General features: G+C 29.3%; 2 protein-coding genes across 2 annotated transcripts; one reads left to right on the plus strand and one right to left on the minus strand.

Annotated features, from left to right (window-relative positions):
* Nucleotides 1-17,769: 17,769 nt before the first annotated feature.
* Nucleotides 17,770-20,559, plus strand: LOC123300033 (activator of 90 kDa heat shock protein ATPase homolog 1). The gene is made up of 5 exons (XM_044882489.1): nt 17,770-17,929; nt 18,002-18,369; nt 18,436-18,702; nt 19,076-19,351; nt 20,173-20,559. The coding sequence occupies exons 2-5, from the start codon at nt 18,010-18,012 to the stop codon at nt 20,311-20,313; spliced, it is 1,044 nt and encodes a 347-aa protein (XP_044738424.1). The 5' UTR covers nt 17,770-17,929; nt 18,002-18,009; the 3' UTR covers nt 20,314-20,559.
* Nucleotides 20,560-21,843: 1,284 nt separating this feature from the next.
* Nucleotides 21,844-23,965, minus strand: LOC123300265 (proteasome assembly chaperone 1). Its single transcript, XM_044882808.1, has 4 exons — nt 23,765-23,965; nt 23,467-23,701; nt 22,136-22,349; nt 21,844-22,069 (listed from the first exon to the last, which is right to left on the minus strand). Exons 1-4 carry the CDS (start codon nt 23,848-23,850, stop codon nt 21,891-21,893), a joined length of 714 nt encoding a protein of 237 aa, XP_044738743.1. The 5' UTR covers nt 23,851-23,965; the 3' UTR covers nt 21,844-21,890.
* Between the last annotated feature and the right edge of the window lie 983 nt (nt 23,966-24,948).

Genomic DNA, 24,948 nt, shown 5'->3' on the forward strand with positions numbered 1-24,948 from the left:
ATGTACGAATGTAGTAAATATGTTGTGTAATATGATTTATTGTAGCTATAGTTCTTCCTAAATAATATTAATAAATAAGACTCGACTGTCGCTTAGATAGAGGTATAGATAAGTAGGTACATGAGGGAAAAACGTCTATCTCTTACAGAGGTTTCTGTTTCTCGCTAATAGAGGTTTTGGGAATTTAAAATGACGGGTCCTGGCTATTACTCTCACAGAGTTTTCTCACTTACCCAGGTTTGACTGTAGTAGAATTCTTTTTATGGCGTATCAATTTCTCAAGCTAATAAAATAAACAGCAGTGGCCTAAACAAGTGACTTGTACAAGTGGCCTTTACAAGTCTGTTACAAAACCGATCCTTATACCTACCGACGCATATATTGTCTGTATAGGATTATATTATTCAATTAATTTGGTCATATTTGTTGAATGTTTGTTGTAATTTATTAAATTAATATTTTCATGCCCGCCTTTCCTATGTTTTTGCAAACACTTGAAATTTGATACAATAATGTATGTTTGTGCAATGTGACAATTGAAAAATAATAATAACAAAATTAATTTTATTACATATCCAAAATGGCGTCCACAATTTAGTTCAAGGTTTCAATTTTAATGTTGTTATATATGGGATGTACCTTTTAATTTTACAAGGTGTACCATTTATTTATTAATCCAAAAAAATGCTACCACTTAAATCAGGGAGAAGTGTACTTATTTTAAGAATATAATTTAAGAGTAATACTTAGTATATTATTTTATTTAAGCTTTAAAGTGAGGGGTAGATCATGGAATTTGATAAAGGAATAAGGAAGATCTTGCGGATCGAGAAAAAGCAGGCTGAAGAAGTAAATTAAATAATAATATCAATAATATTTGTTTTTGATATAAAAAAGAGTTATTTTTATATTATACTTTTATAAAATACTAGCTGACCCGGTGAACTTCGTATCACCTGCAACTTTTTTTTTTACAACTTTTGGTTCGTGATTATGTCAACCTTTGGACTCTAATTTATTTTTGTCAAAAAGTAACACTGGTTGTATTATCTGCGGTTAAAATGGTATTAGGTTATTAAATGAAACTTGTTGGTCATTTTAACATGTTTTATGTGTTTTATTAACACAACAAAATATAATCAATACATAACAAAACATAATAAATATATCTATTCAATTTAAAGCTTTTTGATAAACTACTTTTTTAGTTTGGTTTTTCGGAGCATAAATATATAAAGACGATGGCTTTCTTACACGTGAACACGCGACATATAGTTGTCCATGCGAGAAGCATGGAAATTCTAAATTAATCCCGCAAACTTCCAACGACTGGCCTTGCGATTTGTTTATGGTCATCGCAAAGTCCAGGCGCACGGGTATGTTAATAAACATACACAATATAAACAGTCCCACACCCACACCCACACCCACACCCACACAAACACAAACACCCACACCCACACCCACACCCACACCCACACCCACACCCACACCCACACCCACACCCACACCCACACCCACACCCACACCCACACCCACACCCACACCCACACCCACACCCACACCCACACCCACACCCACACCCACACCCACACCCACACCCACACCCACACCCACTCCCACTCCCACTCCCACTCCCACTCCCACTCCCACTCCCACTCCCACTCCCACTCCCCCTCCCACTCCCACTCTCGCTCCCATACCCACACCCACTCCCGCCAGGCGCACGGGTATGTTAATAAACATACACAATATAAACAGTCCCACACCCACACCCACACCCACACCCACACCCACACCCACACCCACACCCACACCCACACCCACACCCACACCCACACCCACACCCACACCCACACCCACTCCCACTCCCACTCCCACTCCCACTCCCACTCCCACTCCCACTCCCACTCCCACTCCCACTCCCACTCCCCCTCCCACTCCCATACCCACACCCACACTCACACCCACACCCACACCCACACCCACACCCACACTCAACTCAACCCAACCCAACCCAACCCAACCCAACCCAACCTAACCCAACCTAACCCAGCCTAACCCAGCCTAACCCAACCTAACCCAACCTAACCCAACCTAACCCAACCTAACCCAACCCAACCCAACCCAACCCAACCAAAAATTACAAAAATTGTGTTTTTTTGAATTTTTTATGATTTTTTCGATTTTTACAAATTGCAAAAAGTGTAAAAAAAGTTTTTGTTTCCGATTTCGATAAAACTAAGTTTATAAGGTAATTTTGACCCGAAAATTACAAAAATCGTGTTTATTTGACCATTAAATGAGTAATTTTCGAGATATTTTATGAAACTGACTGTAGAGCCAACATTTTCATTCCGTTCAGTCTCTGAAATTATTCCGCTTTGAATGTAATTATTCCGAAATTGTCCTTTTCATTTCAATTACGATTCATTACTGTTTCGGACACACAGTAATAAGTTGGACAAAGACCCAAGATATTTGTTATTCATTTTATTACATTAGTTTTTTAAGAAACTGTCCGAAACCAAAGGTAATCAATTTTTAAAATGAAAATGATTTTTTTTCTAAACCATCCCTGAACTATAGTGAACAAAACAAAAATAAATTTTGAAAATCGGTCCAGCCGTTTTTGAGTTTTAGCGAGACTAACGCACAGCAATATATTTTTATAAATACAGATTATTTTTATGTTATATTCTTAAAATACACGCCTCCATCATTTAAAAGGTAAAATTTTTTTGGGCGATTTGTTTCTCCCATAAAGTGATAACATCTTTTGGATAAAATGTCTCTCATTTAGGTGGGAACATCACACACCCGTAGCCAGACCTTACTAGTAGTACGGGCAAAAAGTAACAAAAGACGTGCAGGATAAATTTTTAAAAAAATATATTTATTATATTAAAATCTAAGGTGTCTAAAATAGCAGACATTTTTGGGAGAATTTTCAGTGGATTTTTTATATTTTGGAACTGAGCATTTTAACTGCAACTTTTTAGACAATGTATAATAGAATATTTTAATTTTTAAACTTTTTCGCTCACATACCGCACGAACTAATAAATAATAGTTTTAAAAAACTAAAAAAACACGCTATTTTTTACGATAAAATGATTTCAGTTCAGCTAGTTACAGAAGCGTTTTTTTTAGTTTTTTTTATTAAGCATATTATTTATTTTGTGTTTTTAAGTTTTTTAGACTATTATTTATTTATCAAAAATTCAGTATAAATATGGTGGGAGCTCAAATAAATATATACATTTTCAGATATGGAAATCGTTATTCCTGAAAATCGAGATCAGGATTATTAAATAAAATTATTAAATTATTGATTGTCATCGGTCCTTGATAAGTATGCCAATTTTCGAGTTAATACGACGTCTTAAAGAAGGTCAAGATCATGTTCAAAGTTTCCGTTACTTACTAGCATACGTGGCTATAGGCCTGGAAAATCTTATTAAAGTCTAGCTGTCTTGCTCTTGTTAAAGACACTTACATTTTAGACCTTCATATATTATCTTAGTAATTTTCATTTTAGTATATTTATTTATCCGACCAAGCCCACACAAATTTTTTTATTAGCAATTAAAAGCCGAATTATCATAATTTTATTTGTTTAGGAAATAACTCATAACATGTTTCATAAATTCAATGCATTTAATATTTAAATATAAATGGTATTTGCATAAACAAACTTCTAAAATATGTGTTAATAGCGAAACTTGTTCCTGAAAAGATACGATATACCGATCGCCTTTTAAATGGTTTGATTTGTATATGTAGTATCGGGACTGTAGTCGAGTGTAGTCAAAACTCAACGTATCCCATATAATTTGTTCAGGAAAATATAATAGCGTTTATCATCCACTTCGTAGAGAAGGTAAATTAATTGGATTAGAATAAATTTTATTATTGAAGCTATTTTAAAATTTTACAACTTAAGATAATTGCAAAAAATCGGGAAGATTTGCCTTCGATTTACATAAACATATACTTGTTTTATGAAAAATTTTTACCCAGAAAATTAAAAATCGGATCCAATTGATGATTGGATGAACATTTACAGAGATATTTACTGAAACTTTATACAAGGGGTGATATAACGGAGCAATTTCTTCCGTGGATAATTCACAAACTTATCCATCGTTCAATAAATCAACAAATTAGCGTCTCTTTAGATTATTTAGCGTAATTAGAACCCAAAAAACATTTAAACATCCAGTTTTTTGGTTCAAAATTACATTATATGTATACAAAGTCTCATCAAATTTCGAAATCAAAATATTTTTATGATTTTATTTGGATACCTACACCTTAAGAAATCGGCAAAACATCTGGAAAAATTTGTTTTTTTGTCGATTTGAATAAAAATCATTTTCTAGAGTAATTTTGGAATAATATAGGTAAAATTCTGTCGATATCTCAGAAAAATACATCCTGATGATGTATGGATGGTTATGAAATGATTTAAAAGACGATCGGTATAATGTTTGAATACATTCACATTATATTTTAAATAGACAAATTGCATCACAGTACAGTTATGTTTACTGGAATTGCCTAAACTTTGCTACTAAATTTATATGAGTCTACTAACTAGTGTTAATTTATATATCTTGCACTAATAATTATATTTCCGTTTACATATATTGGTAGAAAGTTTTCCTTATAATTCATTTACTAGAAGATTGAGATTCTATCTGTACTGGCACATCAACACAAAGCGAAAGATCGTTGAGCTAGGACCGTGAAAAATTTCCATGTGGGCTTGATTAACATTGTAAGTGAGCACCGAGGAAATATTTTTGGTAATTTAACTCCTAAGAGTGTGGAAAGAGGGATGAAAGATTGTATGAAAATCCACCATAAACTCAAAAATTACTCAAACGATTAAAAAAATGACTTCATCTGCGGAAAGCTACATTACCAATGAGTAAATTTCGAAAAAAAAGATCCGCAGCCAAAAATTAAAACTCATGAAATTGTAAACAAAAGGGGGAGGACTAAATAAGAGCAAGGGAAGTGAAATCTATAACACTGTGGTCTAAGTTAATTAAATAATAAGTGAAAACAAACAAATAACTGAGTTAATTGTTGAAATACCCTGTATAGAAAGTGTTGAATACCAGTGCTTGCATTATTTTTTTTATATGTTAGAAGAGTTTAAAAAATCAATACAATTATTATTTATTTAAAAAAATTTTCGAAAGTATTATCTATAATTTTTTTCCTTTTACGATAACGTTTCACAAGATCTAGTTGACATTTAAACATTTATTTTTAAACATTTTTTACATTTAAACTTTTGTTCTATCTCTAACGATTTACAAGATGGGTTCTACAAACCCAAGACCCAATTGACCTATGTTGTTCATTTACGAAATTAGAAAAATTTCAGCTTGATATCTTTTGACGTACAGACAGACAAACAGACAAACCGAGATACAAGCGGACTGTCGGAAATGGACTAATTAGGTGATTTTTTTTCTTAGGACTAAACTTCATTCAAACCATCATTCTTATCGCGTAGAAATTAAAAGAGGACTAATTTTAACACTTTCAAATAATTATTCAAAATATATTATCCAATATCAAAGCCCATTTTTCTATTTATTTATAAAAATTGTCTATAACAATAGGTAATATTCATGAAATTTGGTTCCAAAATTTTTTTTCTGTAACTTTATTGACTGGACATTACAACTAAACCATTATTTTAGTAATTAATTACTTTTTAATTACTAAAAATTAATTAATAAAAGTACAAATTCAGTGAGAAAAATTCAAAATTTCTAAAACGAGAAATTCAAACTTTTAAACGGACGTGACGACATCATAGTACTGGCTTGTCAAATTTGTTGACATACTGTATGATATTAATTACTTACATTTTGTAGGGTATTACATTGATTTCTATCATTCTACGGCTTTTTATTAGATAATTTAATGATAACGAGTGTAAATTCTGTGTTGTAAATTTTGTAAATAAGTGTAAATTATAAATTGAACTGTCACCAATTGACAGATCACGTACTTATACGTCATCAACAAAGAGCGCCAAAAAACTGCGTTTAAATATCTCAAAATTGTAATGTATTTTAAATATTTTTTTACACTTAAATACGGCATTTTTAAGCAGTATTAATATTTTTTACTTTTTTATAACGGTGTAAACAATTAATTAAAAATATAGAAAAAAATGCATGAATAATCCCTATTTTCGGTACCACATTATAGCCAAGATCCTGTTTGATTAATATCCATCAGCAACGAATAAAAGCTTGGGGCCCTGATTATATGTGCATAGAAGTCAAAAAGACAATTAAAATCATCAGTATATTAGTCTAATTAATGTGAATAATTAATTATATATATATATGAATATAATTTTAATTAATAAACTCATAAAACCGTATCCATATTCATATAATAATAATAATAAAATAACAATGTTGTTATTAGTTATTGTAATTAGCTCATGAATGATATAGATTTTCAGTATTATAATTATTAATTTTTCATGATTTTCCTTGATAATATTTATATTATTATAATCGAAAAAAATTTTAATTGTTTTCAAAAGCATGCATACAGTTTGTAAAAAAAGAAGTGAAAACAGACAATTGACTGACTTAATTGTTGAAATACCATGCATAGATAGTGTTGATTACTCTATCACATTATATACTGATATTCCCATATAATACATACTATACAATTTAAGTAAATGTTAAGTGTTTGTCAAATAATTGAAAGCTATTATACATGTATAACGTATACGTAATTCAAGTTGCCCATTTATTAATTTTGTAAGCCAACTTTAACATTAATCGTTCGATTGAATTAACAATTTATTGTTTATTAACAAACAAAAACATTTGCGCCACTAACTCATGGGTTACTAATGAGTAATAGCAAAAGGAAAACATGATCTACTGTTTAATTGTTTTTAATTGATAAGATTTCTCTTTACAGTGTTTTCAAAAGCGCACACTTTTCTACCCCATCCTATACTTACTTGACTTTTCATCCTAAAATGATAAATTTATAATAAAATGGTTTGTGCTTATCTAAGAAATGGTTATAATTCAATCACCATGAAACTTTCAAAAAAATAAGATGTTTCTACTCCGTTTTTTTGAGGAAATGAAACTGTAAAACGAAACATATATTATAAATTGACAAACAAATAATTACAAAAACGTAATTTATCATAAATTTTTCAAAATTCCTTTAAAATACACTTTGAGAAAAACTTTAAATAGCAATTAAAATTAAACTCTCATCATAAATTTTGTACTATAAAGTATCTTTACTTAATTATTTCTTTGATTAACCACGGTAAACCGTACACATATAGAACTTATTTCAAATTAGGCAATCAGTGTGTAATTCAGCAGAATATTTTGTTTTTAATACTTTGTTTTCCTTGTTTGTGAATTTTATTTATTATAAATTAGTCTGGAGACTAAAGGGATATTTCCATGCTGTTTTAATATACTTAATTTTGTTCATTCCAGTTTCAGATATATATTAATATTTACTTGTTATAAGAGTATCAACAGGCAAGTAAACGCGTTTCCTTTAACTCAGAATTTTGTTTCTTTTTGGTCCTGTGTAGCAGATAAGGCCTTACCCAGCCATAGGGCCCATTCCCCCAAATACAGCTTAAGTCCTTGTAGATTTCATTCCAATGAGATGGTGTCCAGATAGCGAGAGAAATTTTTTCAAAGGAATCTTGATGTTATTCATAAGAGATGCTGCAACATTGTCAGAAGGATTTGAACCATATCTTGTCAGATTCGCTCATACAGTGCTTCAAAGTTATTTTGATAAGTCGCCTTTAAAATGCTAACGTATTAATCGCTCCATTGTGAATGAATAAATGACAGGAAAATATGCTGGGCGAAAAGAAAGCACATCAATACAAAACAAAATTGAGACATAATACAAAAGAAAAAACACCATTAACTTAAAATTATGAGAAATTGTTCTTAAAAATGTTAAGAAGTCACAAATAAAATTTTAAAAAGATTGTCTGATAATTATGCAAATTTTTAAGAAAATAAGTTACCGTAAATTAACATTTGTTTTTATGGGAATTAATTTAATTACGTTTTTCTTGCAGTTTTTCCTTTAAGAACAATATCTCAAAGCTTGAAGTTAATGATGTGTTTTTTCTGTAGCGCCACAACAATCTTAATTTATGAATTTTTTCCAATTTTGGATGTCCATATTAATATATTCGAATTGGGCTTCTTAATTCACTGGCCATTTTACTTTGAATTATTAAATTCATTTCCTCAATATTTGACTAAACCATCACACTCAATATGCCATCTATAAAATCGATAAAAAAATGAACATATATACCTCATTATTATAAAACCATTTACTAATTTTTTCTACACTTTATTTTAAATTGACCTTAATTCGTCCATTAATCTAACGTTACTATAAACTAATGGTTTTGTATATGATATGGATGATGTCACAAGCATAAACAATTTAGACAAGTAAACATTTGGCTAGGAAGAAATTTAGTAATTGTTTAAACAAATACAAATTTGACTGGAAATACAAAAAAACTTTTAATTGCCAGATTGGAATTGAAAAGCTCGAAAACTGACTTCGGCAGTTTTTCAATTATAATTCGGGTGGTAGATGTCCTATAATGATCCTTCTAAAAAATGTAATTTATAGCCAAACTATTCGAGATATGTACTCGTATAACAACGAAATATCTTTGGTTTCTCTATTCAAATGTTGCAATATTTCAATGTTTTTTTACCGATATTGTAAGAATAGTGGCCCCATTGCGTTTTTTACCAAACAGTTCACGTAAAAAATTAATTGTTCTTTTACATTGTATATCTACGATTAGGATGAACACAAAAATCACTGGTAAAATCATCTAAATCAACACATTCAAGACCCGCCATGTGGTGGAGAATCCTTTTACCTATTACAATTTTACACACAAAATAGGGATCATTTTAAACAATATAAAGGGGATCATTTTACCCGTATATTTAAATATCTTCCTAAAATTGACCTTAAAATTCATTATACGCCTATCAAAATGTATAATAATAATTATTAAAAAGTCAAGAGAAGCCAAAAGTAAAACAACTAGCTGGCGAAAGCTATAAAAAAAAAATTTAGCTACGAAACACCAAATAGCTTTTACGTCGCCATAAATATTTGTTCAACAATTAATTTGACACGTGGAAGCTATCTATCGATAAATATACTAGATGGCTTTAATGCTTCACTTAAATCAACGAGGGATCATTTTAATTTGAAGGAGCATTATGTAGCACCTACCCTAAATGGTTAGTAAACAAGAACTAAGAAACCGACTATTTTTTGGAAATTTTCCTTCTGTTTCCTCTATAGGATCCAGGTGGCAGTCGGCATAGTTCCCAACAAAAATTATTATACTACTCATAAAATCGTTTCCCCTAATTCACACTAAGTCGCTTTTTTTATATCACATTTTCCTCTTTTATCATTTTTATTTTGCCAATATTTGTCTCCCTTCTGCTTTTCATAGTTTGTAAAACAAGAAAAATTAAAAATAATGTTCAAATTACCGAATAAAAGCGGATAAAAACCCTCATTGATTTAATTATTATCGGCATTTACATAAATGTCTAGTCTCTTAGCTAATGAGTAAATTATTCAAAATGCCTGCTATGTATAAAATTGAAAAAGCAGCACAGCACCTATAGAGAAAAATAACAAATTTATATATAGTTAGTAAAACAATAAAAATATTTTCCCGACAAACAAATGATTTTTCATAGTGAATGAACAAAAAGCAAAAAAAAAAGAATATGTATATTTCCCGCCTCTTTTGACTACCCTTAATACTAATTTTAATGGTTAGTTGGAATTAAACTAAGGATATATAATAAAGGCGTTAAGGAGAATAATATTAGCAGGCAATGAACGTTGAAACAAAGGTTTTAGTGGCCTATGTGATTCACATAAAATGAAATTAAATCACTTGTACTTTGATATAATAACATGGTTTATATGTACCTACTCATACATATTGTTAAATTTCTGCTAGAAATTTCTTATCTTCACCTTGAAAAGCGAAGCCAAAAATTGGATGTTATCTTTATGTTTTGAAATGTGTACAACGCTATTTGCCTCTCACAAAAGTAATTCGATCAATTACAATTTTAACAGGTGATTGGATGGGGTTTTATGAGAATAATCGGACAAATCTCAGCGTTACAAATAATATCTAGAAGGGAGGGTGTAGTATATACTCAAAATTTTGAATGTCTACTATGACTTTAGTCCGTTTTGATCAAATAGATGCTGAAGGTATGTGATATTCGCACAAAACTTAATGCGTACAAAACTTAATTTATAAAAAAGAGGGAGTGTAATAATACTTGATTTTTATGGGTCAGTTTTTATAACAATATAATAAGTAGCCAAATAAAATTTTTTTGTAGTAATTTTGCATTTAGCGGCTCCTTCCACTATGTCAAAACGCATTCTTTGTTCAAGTAGAGTTTTACTGGATGAATTTGATTTTGAGGAATGTATTTTTTATTAATTGATTATAAAAAGAGTAGGATAATTATCACGTAAATTAAGCCTCATATCCAAATTTGGTAAAGAAAATTTTCTTCTTTCATAATTTTCTTCAGTCAATAATAGAACAACCTGTATAATAAGAGTGTTTCCTTAATGCCAGTCTAATATAAAATAAATAATTAAAAAAAATTGAAAGCCCAGCTGTCTTAAATAAAATCTGTAAAGAAAGAAACAAGTCCCGTAGTTTACATACCGACTTTAATAGTCGGGGCCCATTAAAATCTAGACTGACTCAAATCTTTCCATTAATGGCCCCCGACTGTTAAAGTCGCTATAGAAACTACTGAAATTGTTCCTTTCTTTTTATTTTATATTCTATTTTATTTAAGGCAGTGGGGTTTTTAATTTTTTTAATTATTTATTTTGTTGAATATTTGAATTACTTTAATTTGTAATTAAATTTAAATTCACTTAAATTCCACAATTCCTTGGAAACGAAATATGTGAATTTCTCAATTAAAAATTAGAAAATCCAAATTTTTATAAATTATTAAACTATAATTCAATATCAAATCTAATATTTAATCTCTATTTAATAAATCAAATGGAAATATTTATAATATGCAAAGTTGTAGAAAATAAATATTACTAAGCCAGAAAGTTTTTGATTTAGTCTCCGAAGGTTGTATTCACCACGGCTTGTTTGTTATACATATTATGTATATGTGTAGTAGAGTTACCTAGTTGTTAAATAATAATAGACCGCAGTTTTTCATTCATTTGTTTTCCAAACCTGCATTTCCTGGTTTAAAGAAAAACAAATGTATCAACTGTATAAATGTTTTTTTTTTAAACAATTCGAAAATTATCTATTGATTTTGAATATGCGATAATTTTTTATTAAGGGAAGTAAAGCATAAACTGAAATAAATTTTCTAAGCAAGAAAAATGAAACTTAAAAATTGAAATTGAGATTTGTGCTTCACATAAAATAGAAAATCTGTATTTTTAATTTGGTAAGAATTAATATACATATATATTTAACTCAGAATAAGGAAGTGGAACCAATGTTGGCACGGTTTCTTTGATGAACCACATTTAAAAAAAATTCATTTACGAACTCAATCTCACTTTTTACGTCTTGAGCACGCTACAAAAATTTCAGTTCGATATCTCTTGTTTTGAGTTATCGTGTGACGGACAGAAAAACGAACGGATAAACAAACGGCAGACGAACAAACCCAAAATTTAGTTTGTGGCATGGATATTTCTAAGCATTACAAACTTGGGACTAAACTATCCCTTAAATATACTGGTTCGTAACTCCTTAGCTATTGAGTAAAAAAAAGTTAAAGACGATTTCTCGGCATAAAAATTACACAAGCAAAAAGTTTTATGTCTAGAACACGCTGTGAAAATTTCAACAAGCTATCTCTTTTTCGCCAGGCGCACTGGCGGGCTAATAAAAAAGTACTAGAGTTGAGTTATTTTAGCGAAGCTAACTTTTTATACTTTAAAGTGTGTTTTCAAACCTAATAGTATAATTTAATTGATTCGAATTTATATTTTTGCTAAATAAAAGTTATTTTAAATCAGACTTAAATTTTCTCGAACCACTTAAATGATACTGTGTGCTTTAAAAACGTACTTTGTTTTTTTAAATGTTGGCTTCGATAATACAATTCAAGTATAGTAAGGTGTTTTTATTATCCTGTACCAAAAACTTTTCAAACTGAGACTAAATTAATTACAACAGAGTATAAAAACATTAAAATAAATTTGGGAGTTATAAAACTTAATGCAGCCAAGACAGACAGCCAAGTAAAGCTCATCTTTTTTGCCGGAAGATAAAAAAATATAAATCAACGAATATTATAACTATTTATTTTTATCAGTTTAAAATCAAATACGCAACCAAAAATGAGTGCAATGAACTCTAAAAAGGTAAAAAAAAAATTATCAACCACCTTTCCACTCTCTAACCCTACACCTGTTATAACTGAACTTAATCTAAGAAAAAAATTATGTGGTATAAAGTAATTTTAATTAAAATTAGTCGGTAAACAATATTTATTTCATCATTAAACCCTCACAAACATTAATGAAGATAGAAGAAACTCGAAGAATTTCAATTAGGTAAAACTGTTGACTCACATACAAACTAAAATTAATTTTTCAAAAAGGTCAAACACAAATGGACCTACCGCAATCAGGTTTGCATATCAAAATTTTATCAAGTTGATTAATTAATACAATTTGAGCAGATGGTAATAAAACCTCTTAAAATGATTTTAATTTACAGCATTACAGCTCTTACAATTATAGGCTCAAGGGGTTTTATAGCCCTAGAAGGAGGCCGAGATTTAAAACTGGAGGAAATCTTTGGAAAAATTATAGAACCTATTTCTATATTTTAGGGATAATCTAAGTAATAAATAATAAATTACTTATTCAAAGATAATCATGACAACTGCCTTTACGCCCCATTTTTCTATCCTGTATACATGAAATATGTATCAAGGTACAAGTAATGTTAGTCCCAAGTTTGTAACGCTTAAAAACATTGATGATACGAAAACAATTTTGGTGTAGGTGCTCATAAAATCATCTAATTAGTCCATTTCCGGTTTTTCGTCCGTCCGTCTATCCGTCAACACGATAACTCAAAAACGTAAAGAGATATCAAATTAAAATTTTTAGCGCTCTCAAAACGTAAAAAATGAGTTTTTGTGCGTAAATGAGGAACATAGGTAACTTGGATCCGTTTGTAAAACGTTAGAGATAGTACAAAAGTTTAAGTAAAAAATGTTCCTTATAAAAAACAAACAACTTTTGTTTGAAACATTTTTTCGTAAACATCAGTTTACATTAGGACAAAACTTTGGTGGCCATTTTCTGCAAAATTATCAAAAATTGAGGGTTGAAAACTTGCAAGTAGCTTCAGCTAGTTTTCTTGCGAAACATTCTCGAAAAACGAAAAAAATTTCTAGAAATTAGGTACTTTTTAATTTCCAATTTCATTATGTTAACTTAAAGTAGGTATAGTTTTGAATTTTTGGCAATAAAATGAATTATAATTTTCAAATACTCCAGAAAAAGTAAAATCTTTTGCAAAAACATTATTATCAAAAAGACTATAAATAAAAATCAATTTGAATTTTTATTTATTTATTTTGAAATTAACTTCCACCCCTAAAAACAATCACCAAAGTGAGGAGTAATATTTTCCATTAAAGATCAGTTCCTATTACTTAGATTACTCATGCTGATGATGAATACATTATAGTCGAAATACACATTTATAACAATTAATATATATAAGAATTAGGGCGGATTTGTAATTTTAAAACAAAAAAATCATTATTTTATCTTTACATTACTCTACACCAATCATCTTAAAAGGCGCCAAAAATTCTAGATCCCATTTTTATATCACAAATACCTATAACATAAAAAATCAAGGACTTTTGACTATAGACTTACCTGGTGTGACACCAAATTGTTTTAAAGCATAACGTTTATTCGAACAACAAATATGATAAATAAAGTGCTTGAAAATTTTGAAAAATAAAAACACAATTTCCATTACAACAAAATTTATCGGAAAATTGATCAACACTCTGGGACACAAAAATTTTAAACATTATTTAATTGTTTGTTTAATATTATAATTACTCGGTTTATTAATTTTTAAACACATTGTATTTCATATTTAAAATTTAAAAAATAAAATTGTCTCAATTGTTGCTGTATATTTTAAATCTAAAAAAATGGAATAATCGAATTTATTCTCCGTTTTACCGGGCCTAGAATCGTTATTTTTATAAAAATATGTTAGCTAAAATGAATATACCAATTTCTGTAATAATTCATCATACATTGCAAAATTATCAGTATTTTAGCTAATTGGAAAATAACCTTCGTGCTATAAAAAAAATAAATTATCTGTAATAATAATATAATGAAAAAAAAAAACATTGAATAAGTAATGAAAATAATGAAGATATATTAAATATTTAAAAAAAATATATTTAAAAAAACTCCTAATGTGAAAATAAATATATAAAAAATTAAATCACAAACCACGAAAATAGTTTATCGTTAGTAATAAAACAACTTTTTAATAAGCCCGTGTAAACTAACTGAAAATCCGAACTTCACATTTTTCACTTAATAAAAAATTTTTCCCTTTTCAAATATATTCAAAAAATTCACTTTATAAATTTACAATTTACATATTTTATATCAATAAATTAATCAAAAAATGATGAATTAAAAATATATTATTACAAATTTTTGTATTGTATTTTTGTTTTAAAAGGTATTATTATATATATGTACATATATATGCTGTGAGACGTGCAATGGTCCAGGAGCTGATGCTGGGGCAGCGGCCAAGTTCACCAGGTACAACCAAGCTCTCCAGGACATCTCACACGGTTTCACTATTCCTAGCCTTGTCTAACATTGTGTTAGGTTCATAGACATTGCGACGCGTGCTCCATCTAACGAGGAGTCGGCTCATTCATATATTTTCTGATCTCCTGTGACGACTGCGCTGTGCTCTAATCGATCTTGTTTTTCTCACAGAGAAAATGTATAGGGTAAAGTACAGTATCCTGGATACAGTGTACCTTCTTACATTCTCTAGTTACTCAATCGACATTGCTATGAGATAGCAACCAGATGAAGATAAAGTTAAAGAAAGCAAGCCATGTATAGGATGATTATCCATATGCATTTGTTTTCAAAAAAAAGTAAAAATAACAGTTTTTAGTCTTTCAAAGTAATAAATTTTGCTTTTAGTATTCATTTATTTACAAAGTGACTTGTACTTAGTGGTCTAAATCGCATCTATACCAATAAAATACTTTGTACTAAATGAAAAGCCTAATCAATGATCGTAGAGATTTGACACTTAGATAGGAGGGTGTGTTCTTTTTATGACGTAGCCATCCCATAAAATAGAATTTCCCGAAATTTTATCCCTAAGAGGGTGAAAAACGGCGGCAAAGTTTGTATGGGCCAACGTGATTCCTTGGTCCAATCTACTTCAAATTTTTCATAAGCATTCTTTAACAAAATTGATTGAAGTTTTGTATGTATTTAAAATTCAAGTTAATAACTGGGATAACTGCTAGTGTTACCTAAATCTTTACTTATTGGTGGGTATTTTGCCATGTTACATTTTAATAACGTTAAAGTTCGAAGTGATTAAGCATAAAAATAAAAAACCGCCTTGTACCTTGGGTCAAACATCGTGCTATATCCATGCGTAATAAAAGTGGCCAAAAGGAAGGCTCATAAACCTCGAACCAAAAAAAACCAGTTGAGAATGGCAATAAGGGAAACTTCCAGATTTTCAACGTTTCAATCACATAAATTTTATGATAATATTCTGTAGAGTGAACTGTTAATATTACACTTTGAAAAGATTGTCTCTAAGTACCATTGGTGGGAGTGATTTAAGATACATTACGGTGTGATTCAAAATACATTATGATATTTTACCTTGGATCATCATTTTGTTTGACTTTGTTTTTTTAATACAAGGTATGTAGGAATATAAAGAGACACAATTATCAGGTTATTATATTTTGAAAACAGTTAAATGTAAATTTTGATCCCTGGTACTACACTCTCCTCTATTTATTACAACCACCATAGGAAAAACATATTATTATTATTAAAAACTTATTTCAATATTTTTTTTTATAATCAGAATAATTTCATTGAGCGTATTTTTTTTACTATTGATAAGGATAGAGTTTTGAAAAGGCCATTTTATCAATACTTGAAGGATAAATTATTTTTTAACTCAAATTATACAAATGACTTGCACATATCCTGGCACAATTGAAATATATGTGCTTGGATTGTTTCATTCAAAAACATGCTAACAAATAAAATGCTTCTGAAAATGAGCAACTCCCAGCACATTTTTTAAAAGCTTTAATCATTCTTCTTGTAAAATTTAAAATTCAATTTTCATTTTAATTGGAACAAATTTCCCGCAAAATTTAAATACTTTGTTATTTTGATGGTTCGACTTTTTCCGAAAAAAGTCGAACATGAATGGGAGTATTTTTCCAGACCCAGATTTGCGCTTAGTCTCTATATAACTGTTTGCTTGGCAAATATTTCTGCTTTATCTACTCAATGGTGAATTTAGAAGGACACATAAGCACATACGTCCTGCAAAATACCCAGTTTAAATATGATCGCGACAATATTCTTACTAAATATATGTGGAAAAGATAAGTTTTTTGTTGTACTAAAAAAAGTAAGAATTATTTCCTCTTGATCATATTTCATATATTACTGAACTAAAACGCCTTAATTTTTACATAGAATCATACATGAGTGAATCTTGGGAAAAATTATTTTTTACTTTTTAGTGTACCTTAATACATATTATAAATTATCAAATAAAATACTTTTGAAAACTTTTAAATAAAAATTGGCAAATAGTAAGTGCCCAAAACCTATTATGACCAAAACCTTCTCACCTGTGTATAAAATATAAAATAAATTGAAGTAAGAAATTCCAAGAGAAAGGGTAGACTTTTTTGTCCGATAACATTTTTATCTTAACACAAAATTACATTAAAAATTCAAATAATTTTAATATATAAATAAAAAATGAATCATTAATATCAGATTGAATAAATTGTATAACAATAATGCAAAATTGATAAATTTGAATTTCTATGTATTGGAAGTTTCGATTGTTGTTAAATTTAAGTGCAAGTACTGCCATCTGTTGAATCTTACAAATAGGTTTACAATAAAAAAATATTTTAAAAATATATAATTTGTACCACAGAGAAAAACTTATTTATGTTTTAGTTATTGTAATGATAATTATTTTTATAATTTTCTGTAAAATTATATTTAAAAGCATATTACTTTTATCTTGATAAAAAATCTCAAAATTTTTTTAGATTGTATTTGACTTATTTGTTATTTTTATATCTTTCATGAAACATGTAAAATAAATCATTAATTGATTAAATAATTATTTTTGAACAGTTCCGATGTAAAATAAATTTGGCATATATTTTACAATTTATGTATAAAAGTAAAATTTCTCGAAAATACTATAAATTTCTAGAATTTTCTACCCCATAAAAAAGAAATGAAATAGTATACTCAAAATCCGCAAGTAGGTTATAGCGCTACTTTACATTAACGTTTTGACCGTCTCTGGAACACTACAGCACGAGTTTAGATTAATCTAGAAAGCAAAATTGAAATTAAACTATTACAAGAAGTTATATAAAAAAGTTTTATAAAAGAAATAACATTGGAAATTATTTAAAGTTTTAATATTTATTTATTTTTTTTCAAGAGAATAAATTAACAGGTGCTTATTTAATCAACATTTTACAAGATCATTGGGTGAATGTCAAGTTTAAAATAAAGTGTATAATTTTAGGCTGAAAAATGGCTAAATGGGGTGAAGGCGATCCTCGATGGATTGTGGAAGAACGTCCGGATGCTACAAATGTTAATAATTGGCATTGGACAGAGAGAAATGCGAGTTCTTGGTCAATAGATCGTCTTAAAGAATTATTTAAAAATTTGAAAGTTGATTCTGATGTAGGTGATCTTAAAATTGTAGAGTCTGAAAAATGTGATGGCGAAGCTTCAGCAAATAATCGAAAAGGAAAATTAATCTTCTTTTATGAATGGAATCTAGTTTTAAAATGGGAAGGAAAATTATTAGGTGGATCGGGGGATTTAGTTGAAGGGAAAGTAACGATACCGAATTTATCAGAAGAAAATGATATTTCAGAAGTTGAGGTCAGTATGAAATTTTTTATATATAATTTTAAATTTTTATATTTACAAGTCACTATTTGATTACAGATCACAATTACGCTTAATTCGACATCCGAGGAAGGGGAAATTTTAAAAGCAGTTATGCACAATGTAGGAAGAGATTTAATTAGAAAACAATTATCAGTTTATGTGCTAGGTTTACGGGAAGAATTTAGTAAAGGAATGATTTTACCAAAGAAGGAAGACGTTAAGCCTGATTGTATTAATAATCTTTCCAGTGGTTTTAACTCAAAAATTAGTATGAATACAGTTCAAACTAAATCGGCTGCCAAGGAAAAAGAAGTAAAAACGAATGTAAGTTAAATTTGATAGTTGCTTAAATATTACCTTCTATTCGAAACATTTTGTCGAAAACTTAATAATGGAACAATTTAGCAGAATGTTTTTAAATATTTGTTGAATCGAATGTTTTATTGTTGAAAATGATCGATCCAAGTGGTATGTGACTACTAATTACAGTTGCGAAATAAAGCGTTCGAAAATGTAATCCAATAAAACATAACTCTTGCTTTTTATCGAATTTGCTCGAATTCTAACTGAATTTAACATACTTTATAGCTTGAAAACTGAAAATATCTTTGTAACCCCTAATTTTGCCACATCTTATTGCCAAAAATCTTGTTTCTAGAAAATTAAAGTCGTTAAATCTAAATTTTCTTGTAATCAGATACCAACGACGGATTTTGAATTAACTCAAAAATTCCAATGTCCTGGAGTTGACTTATATAATGCATTAACGGATCGTGGAATGGTAAATGCATGGACTCGGGGGGCTGTTGAACAAATTGAACCAAAACCTGGTGGTCAGTTCTCATTATTTGGTAATAATATCGTTGGTGAATTTGTGGAATTAGACCCGCCTAATAAAATTGTACAAAAATGGCGATATAAACAATGGCCTGCTGGACATTTTTCAACTGTTACATTGAAATTAAAAGATAAGGTATGTATTAGAATACGGTAATTGCCTGATGTCGATTTCAATGTATCTTTCGTTAAAAGACAAGTTCAGAATTAAAAATGAAATAATTTTATCTATATTTTTCTTCTAAAACAACTTTTGATACGTAGTCATAGTCTATTCTATTTGTACATTTAAATCCTTCATATTTTTATAGTTTGTGATGTTATCCAAAAATTGATTTCGAAGGATGATTTGGCTTGATAAAAAACTATTTGCAATCATTATTTTGTGTCTCTTGTATTTTGAGCCTAAATAGCCGAGCGGTCTAAGACGTTTGTCTTTGACTGTTTGTCTATTTAGACTTAGGTTGCGTTGTCGTCGCTTAGAAAAGAACGAAGTAACCGACTCCACCCACATCAAAAATGTAATTGTAAATATGTTTGTAATTAAATAAATAAAGATTAACAAATAATGATGTGGGTGGCCTCTGTTATAGGCGTATATGTTAGAGAAACGGAGGTTAAACTCTATTATTATTATTATTATTATTTTGTGTCACATGTCAGTTAAGTTAGTTTTGATGGTCATGGCAACAAAAATGCCGCAAAACTTCAGAAATTTTTTCATTTATTTGTATGTTCCAATCAGCACGCTTATATTAGCTTCGCCTGTATGTAACTCTAAAATCATGCCCATGCATATGACATCGTCATTTATTATACTACCGATAACCATACGATATACATATATATACTTAGAACAAGCAATAAGAATGTTTTTTAGTTTTTTAAATTATATTCTATTTTTGGTACTTGTTGCATTATTACAGGATGTAAAAACTGGGAAATTTTTTTTTTCAGGGTGATCATACCGAATTAGTTATGAACCAAGTTGGTGTCCCAAAAACAGAACATGATGTCACGATACAAAATTGGCAACAGTATTATTGGGAATCCATTCAACGCACCTTCGGGTGGGGTGCATTTTTTGACTATACATAAACAAATAGTTAATAAAACTTAGTGCAAAAAATTATATTTAAATAGTTCAATAAAATCATGTGTGGAAATATTTCAATTTGCCAATACTAAAAAAATATTTCTCACATAATAATTTGTTCAATTGTAAAAAAATATAATAAACAAAAAATCACACGCTACTACTTAATTCTTATAATCTTATTACGAATATAATTTTTTAATTTAAAACACAACATATTTAAAATGAACTATATACCTCCATCTTTATCTTGCATAATGTAAAAAATTATCGTAAACATTTTTTTAAATTGAAAAATAATTTTTATCGATAATAATTGTTTACATAATTGTGCTTTTTGTATTATGTATCGATATTTTTAGATTTAAATAAAGTTTAAAACTTACGATTTTTTTATTTTAAATTCAGTTGATATTTCTCCCAAACGTAGACTTTGGAACATTTTCAGTGGGTCGATTAAATTGGAATTCTGTTAATCTACGGTTATTTTGTTATATTTGTGACGTATTGAATAGTTTCCCTACCTTCCCTAACATTCTTGGTAAAGAAACGTAATACATATTTATATAAAAACGCTCAGAGTGGTCCAATCAGAAAAGTCGCCACATTTAACGTGCGCAGGAATTATCCAAGAATGGTTTCAAACTTTTGTTCGTCATATTAGGCCATAAAGTCAATAAAAACAAGAAACTCTTCGAGTAAGAAAACATTTTATTAGGTTAAAATGTGGTATTCAGTCTATTTTTCATTGAGTTAATTTTCCGTAGTATAGAAAGAAAACTTTTCCAAAACTCTGTTCGCATCGACCTCTACACCGCAATGTATATGTGATTGGAGTGACGCTAAACCGTTTAACCAATCTTCGGACATTTTCAATGTTTTGAGACGACGCATTCGAATTTGAGAAGAAGCATTCATTCGTTGCTATTACAGGCAAAATTTCCAGAACGCGATGGATTTAGTATATTTTGAAACGCATCTTCATTGCAAATATCGAATGCTTTTTTTGCAAAATTGAAGAGAATGATCAAAGAGCTGAGTCTTAATCAAAATTTTCCATTTTGTTGGAAAAGAGACAAGCAAAATTTGATAAAATATTGCGATGATTCAAAAATCGATCCTGAAAATGTGTCAGAAATAAATCGATGCACGGTATATAAATTGTGATCCTTGTGACATGAGCTTTGGTTTCCGCAATTCCATGTCGAGTTTTACTTAGACATGATTTCAGTGGCATAAAAAATCATACGCGAGTACCACGAGTAGAACAACTTGGATTTTGAAACGCCTCCAATGACACGCAATAGAAGGTGGAAAAGGCACGAAAATTTAAGAGAATGAAAAGTGAGGACTTTATTTTTGGTTCAAATTAGACGATAAAATTACAAGATTATTCCCTCAATCGTTGACCAATACCATTGAATGACAATTCTAATTTATTACATTGTAAATATGAACGCTTCAAGCTTAAAATTAATTTTTTACTTATGTTTTAATTATTGTGAAATCGGTTATATTTAATAAAAAGTAAGTAAGTACAAACCAATTTATTTATTTAAAAAAAAAAAAATGAATATTATTACAGATAAAGATTAGACTCATTTTTTGGTACTCCAGCTGTGTATGGTACCGTTTTTATATTAAGTTTATTCAATAAACTCAATAATGGTTCTGCCGTTGTACTGTCCAATTCTATTTGATCCAGATAGCATATAAATATGGTACCTGGTTTGTCAATATGAAGTCGATAAGAAATTACTGAAACCAAAAACAGTTACATACATTAATTTTTTCGATTTTAGGTAAATTTTTCCAAGCACTTACCAGCTGCTAATTTTCCTGTAATAATATTTGGCTGTTCTAATATAGGGACTGGCAATTTGTCCATTAATTCATTGGAATTTGATACTTGTAACATTCGCAACAAAATTGCTGGTTTTTCTTGACTCAATCGTGTTAAATATTCAACCATTTTTTGGGTTAAAAAGCAAACTACTTGTTTTGAATTTTCAATCCACGGTCTTATTGATTCTATTACCTAAAAATAGACCTAACAATTGAGAAAAGGTACGCAATTTTCTAACCAGAACAGGGTGCTCAAAACAATCGTATTATAAGAGCAGGGTGATGTAGATGATAAAGTTTTAAAAAATTTCTCTACAGTTTTTGGATCCGATATACCATTAACGAGGCATAGCTTCGTTAATTTTCATTAAGTTGATCTTCATGCCCTCTGAAAGCCAACGTGAAATTCAAGGTTATTACCAAATTTCGTACTTCAAATCAAACAACTTTTACATTGCTTATTTTCCTCTAAAACCCTGGATCTGGAAACTCTGAAACGAGTTCAATAATAATGGAACTTTCTGTAAATAGTCTGATACATTTATAAATTGTGCGGTTTAATCTCCTCTCCTTAAACATGTCTCTTCAGGCACCGAGTTTATGATTCTAAGGAATCTGAGATCTGGTAGCTACTTATAAGATTGAAGGGGATGGCGAAGAAACGAGTCATATTAAAAATTAAAAGCCTTCTAATTAGGGCTGCCAGATTGTATGATCGGATACAAAAAGTGTATAATATGGTTATTTTATGTATCCAGTTTCTATAGCAGATTGCCCCGTATAATTGGATACAAAAATAAAAATTAAAAGTAGTAAATTTTGTGAGAGTTAAAATACCGATTATTTGAGATAACGAGAGATCGAACATTTCTTAATCGTAGATGGCGTGATGCGCTTGGCCCTCTTTCGAAAAATATTCTAATCGAAATTGGCGCTCTCTGAGTAATATTCGTTAGCATTACAAGTAAACGTAAAAGTGACTTTTTATCCCAGCGCCACTTGCTACTGGAACTGTTTACAGACTATTTTTTAACAATTTTGTCGCTTTGTATAATGAGATTTGATTCTCTATAATTTCAGTGACCGAGCGGTATAAAAAAGTTGGCTCTTCTGGCAGCCCTGCTTGTAGTAAAAACTTGGTGGACTTATTCATACGTTCAAATTTTAAGAATAAATTTTCATACTAAGATAATTTAACGATAAATATAAAGAAAATGGAAATACCTCATTCAATCAAAGATGCTCTAGGAAAATTAGTATCAAAACTTTATAAATAAAAATAAAATCAAATTAATTTTAATATTAATTACCTCAGCATCATTATAACGATTCGAATTTCCAAACAAACAAACATATTTGTTCAAACTTTCTTGTTCGTTATTCAAAGAGATTTGATAAATTTCCACACCAATCTCTTGACATGTACAAACTTTTCTGGCATTATTTAATACTGATTTTCGAAACAAATCTAATGAAGATTTGCCTTCAGCGCATAGTAGAAGCGATATCGTATTTGGTGGTTCATTTAAGCCTTCCCATTTTAAACTACAATGATTATAACAAATTAGCAATTTTTGTTTAGGTTAGATTTGAATAGATACTACTAACTCAATTGTTGGTACAACATCTAAATCCTCTTCGAAATCACATAAAGCTCGGCTGCTTGGTTCGATAATTTCACCAAAAAGAGTCATTTTTAACTTTTTATAACACAATTATCATGACTATGTAAAAATTGCAAATTGTTTTTATTGGTTTCCGGCAGTTTAGACTTAGACAAAAAATGACATGAAAATTGACACTTGTGAATTTAGGTTTGTGGTAGTTGTAACAATGTCATGAAAATATAAATTTTAAATCAATAATTTTTATGCTGCCTAGATTAGTTTTCTAATGATTTTATTTTTATAAAGAATAATTTTTGCTCAAACTCTAGCAATAAGAAAAAAAATTTCCCGAGAAAAATGTACAGTTGGTTGGAAATGGAAGATTTAACTCTGGAAATTGTGACCCAAAACATTTAAAAATCAGGTCCTTTTGACGATTTCCCGTGTAGTTCCAGACAATAGATCTTATATAGATGGATTATTTGGTGTAATTGGAACTCAAAAAACAACCCAACTCATTTGTTAATGATTGAGTATTTGTCGAGATGTCTCCAAAATTTGGGCGATATATACACAAAACTTATCACTTAATCTTTAAATGAATTCGATTTTTGGGTCAAAATTATCTTATATACCTAAAATTTCAGAATACAATTTTTTGATTATCTCGTTTTATTTCCCTTAGAAAATCCAAAAATCGATATAATTTTTTGGCTCCGATTGAGATAAAAATTATTTTCTACAATTAGACCAAGAAATGTTTGTTTACGATTGGGCGTGTAGTTTCTGAGATATCGCCGAAACTCCTATTCGAAGGGTGATACGCCGGAACTTTTTCAGTCAATATTCCAGAAACTTTTATGTTTAATAGCAAAATGAACAAGATTTTCGCGTTTTTATCTTTTTTTTAAGTAAACTTATGTTCCAGTGTTAGTAGGCTACAAAGAAATCTAAAAAAGTAGGTAAATGAAAAGCTCTAAATTATTAAGTATTCAAAAGATAATCATGACCAATTCATATTACCTCTCCCCCTCCCAAATTCTCACTTGCTTCAACAAGTACTTTTTTATCAAAAAATTTTTATTTTTAGCGTTTCACTTCGTCCTAAAAAACTGAAATATCAAAAACATTTCAAATTTATACAAATAAAAAAAACTGGATTTATAATAAAAACAAATACGATTA

Source organism: Chrysoperla carnea, chromosome 5 (assembly GCF_905475395.1).
Source record: "Chrysoperla carnea chromosome 5, inChrCarn1.1, whole genome shotgun sequence".
Lineage (NCBI taxonomy): Eukaryota > Metazoa > Arthropoda > Insecta > Neuroptera > Chrysopidae > Chrysoperla > Chrysoperla carnea.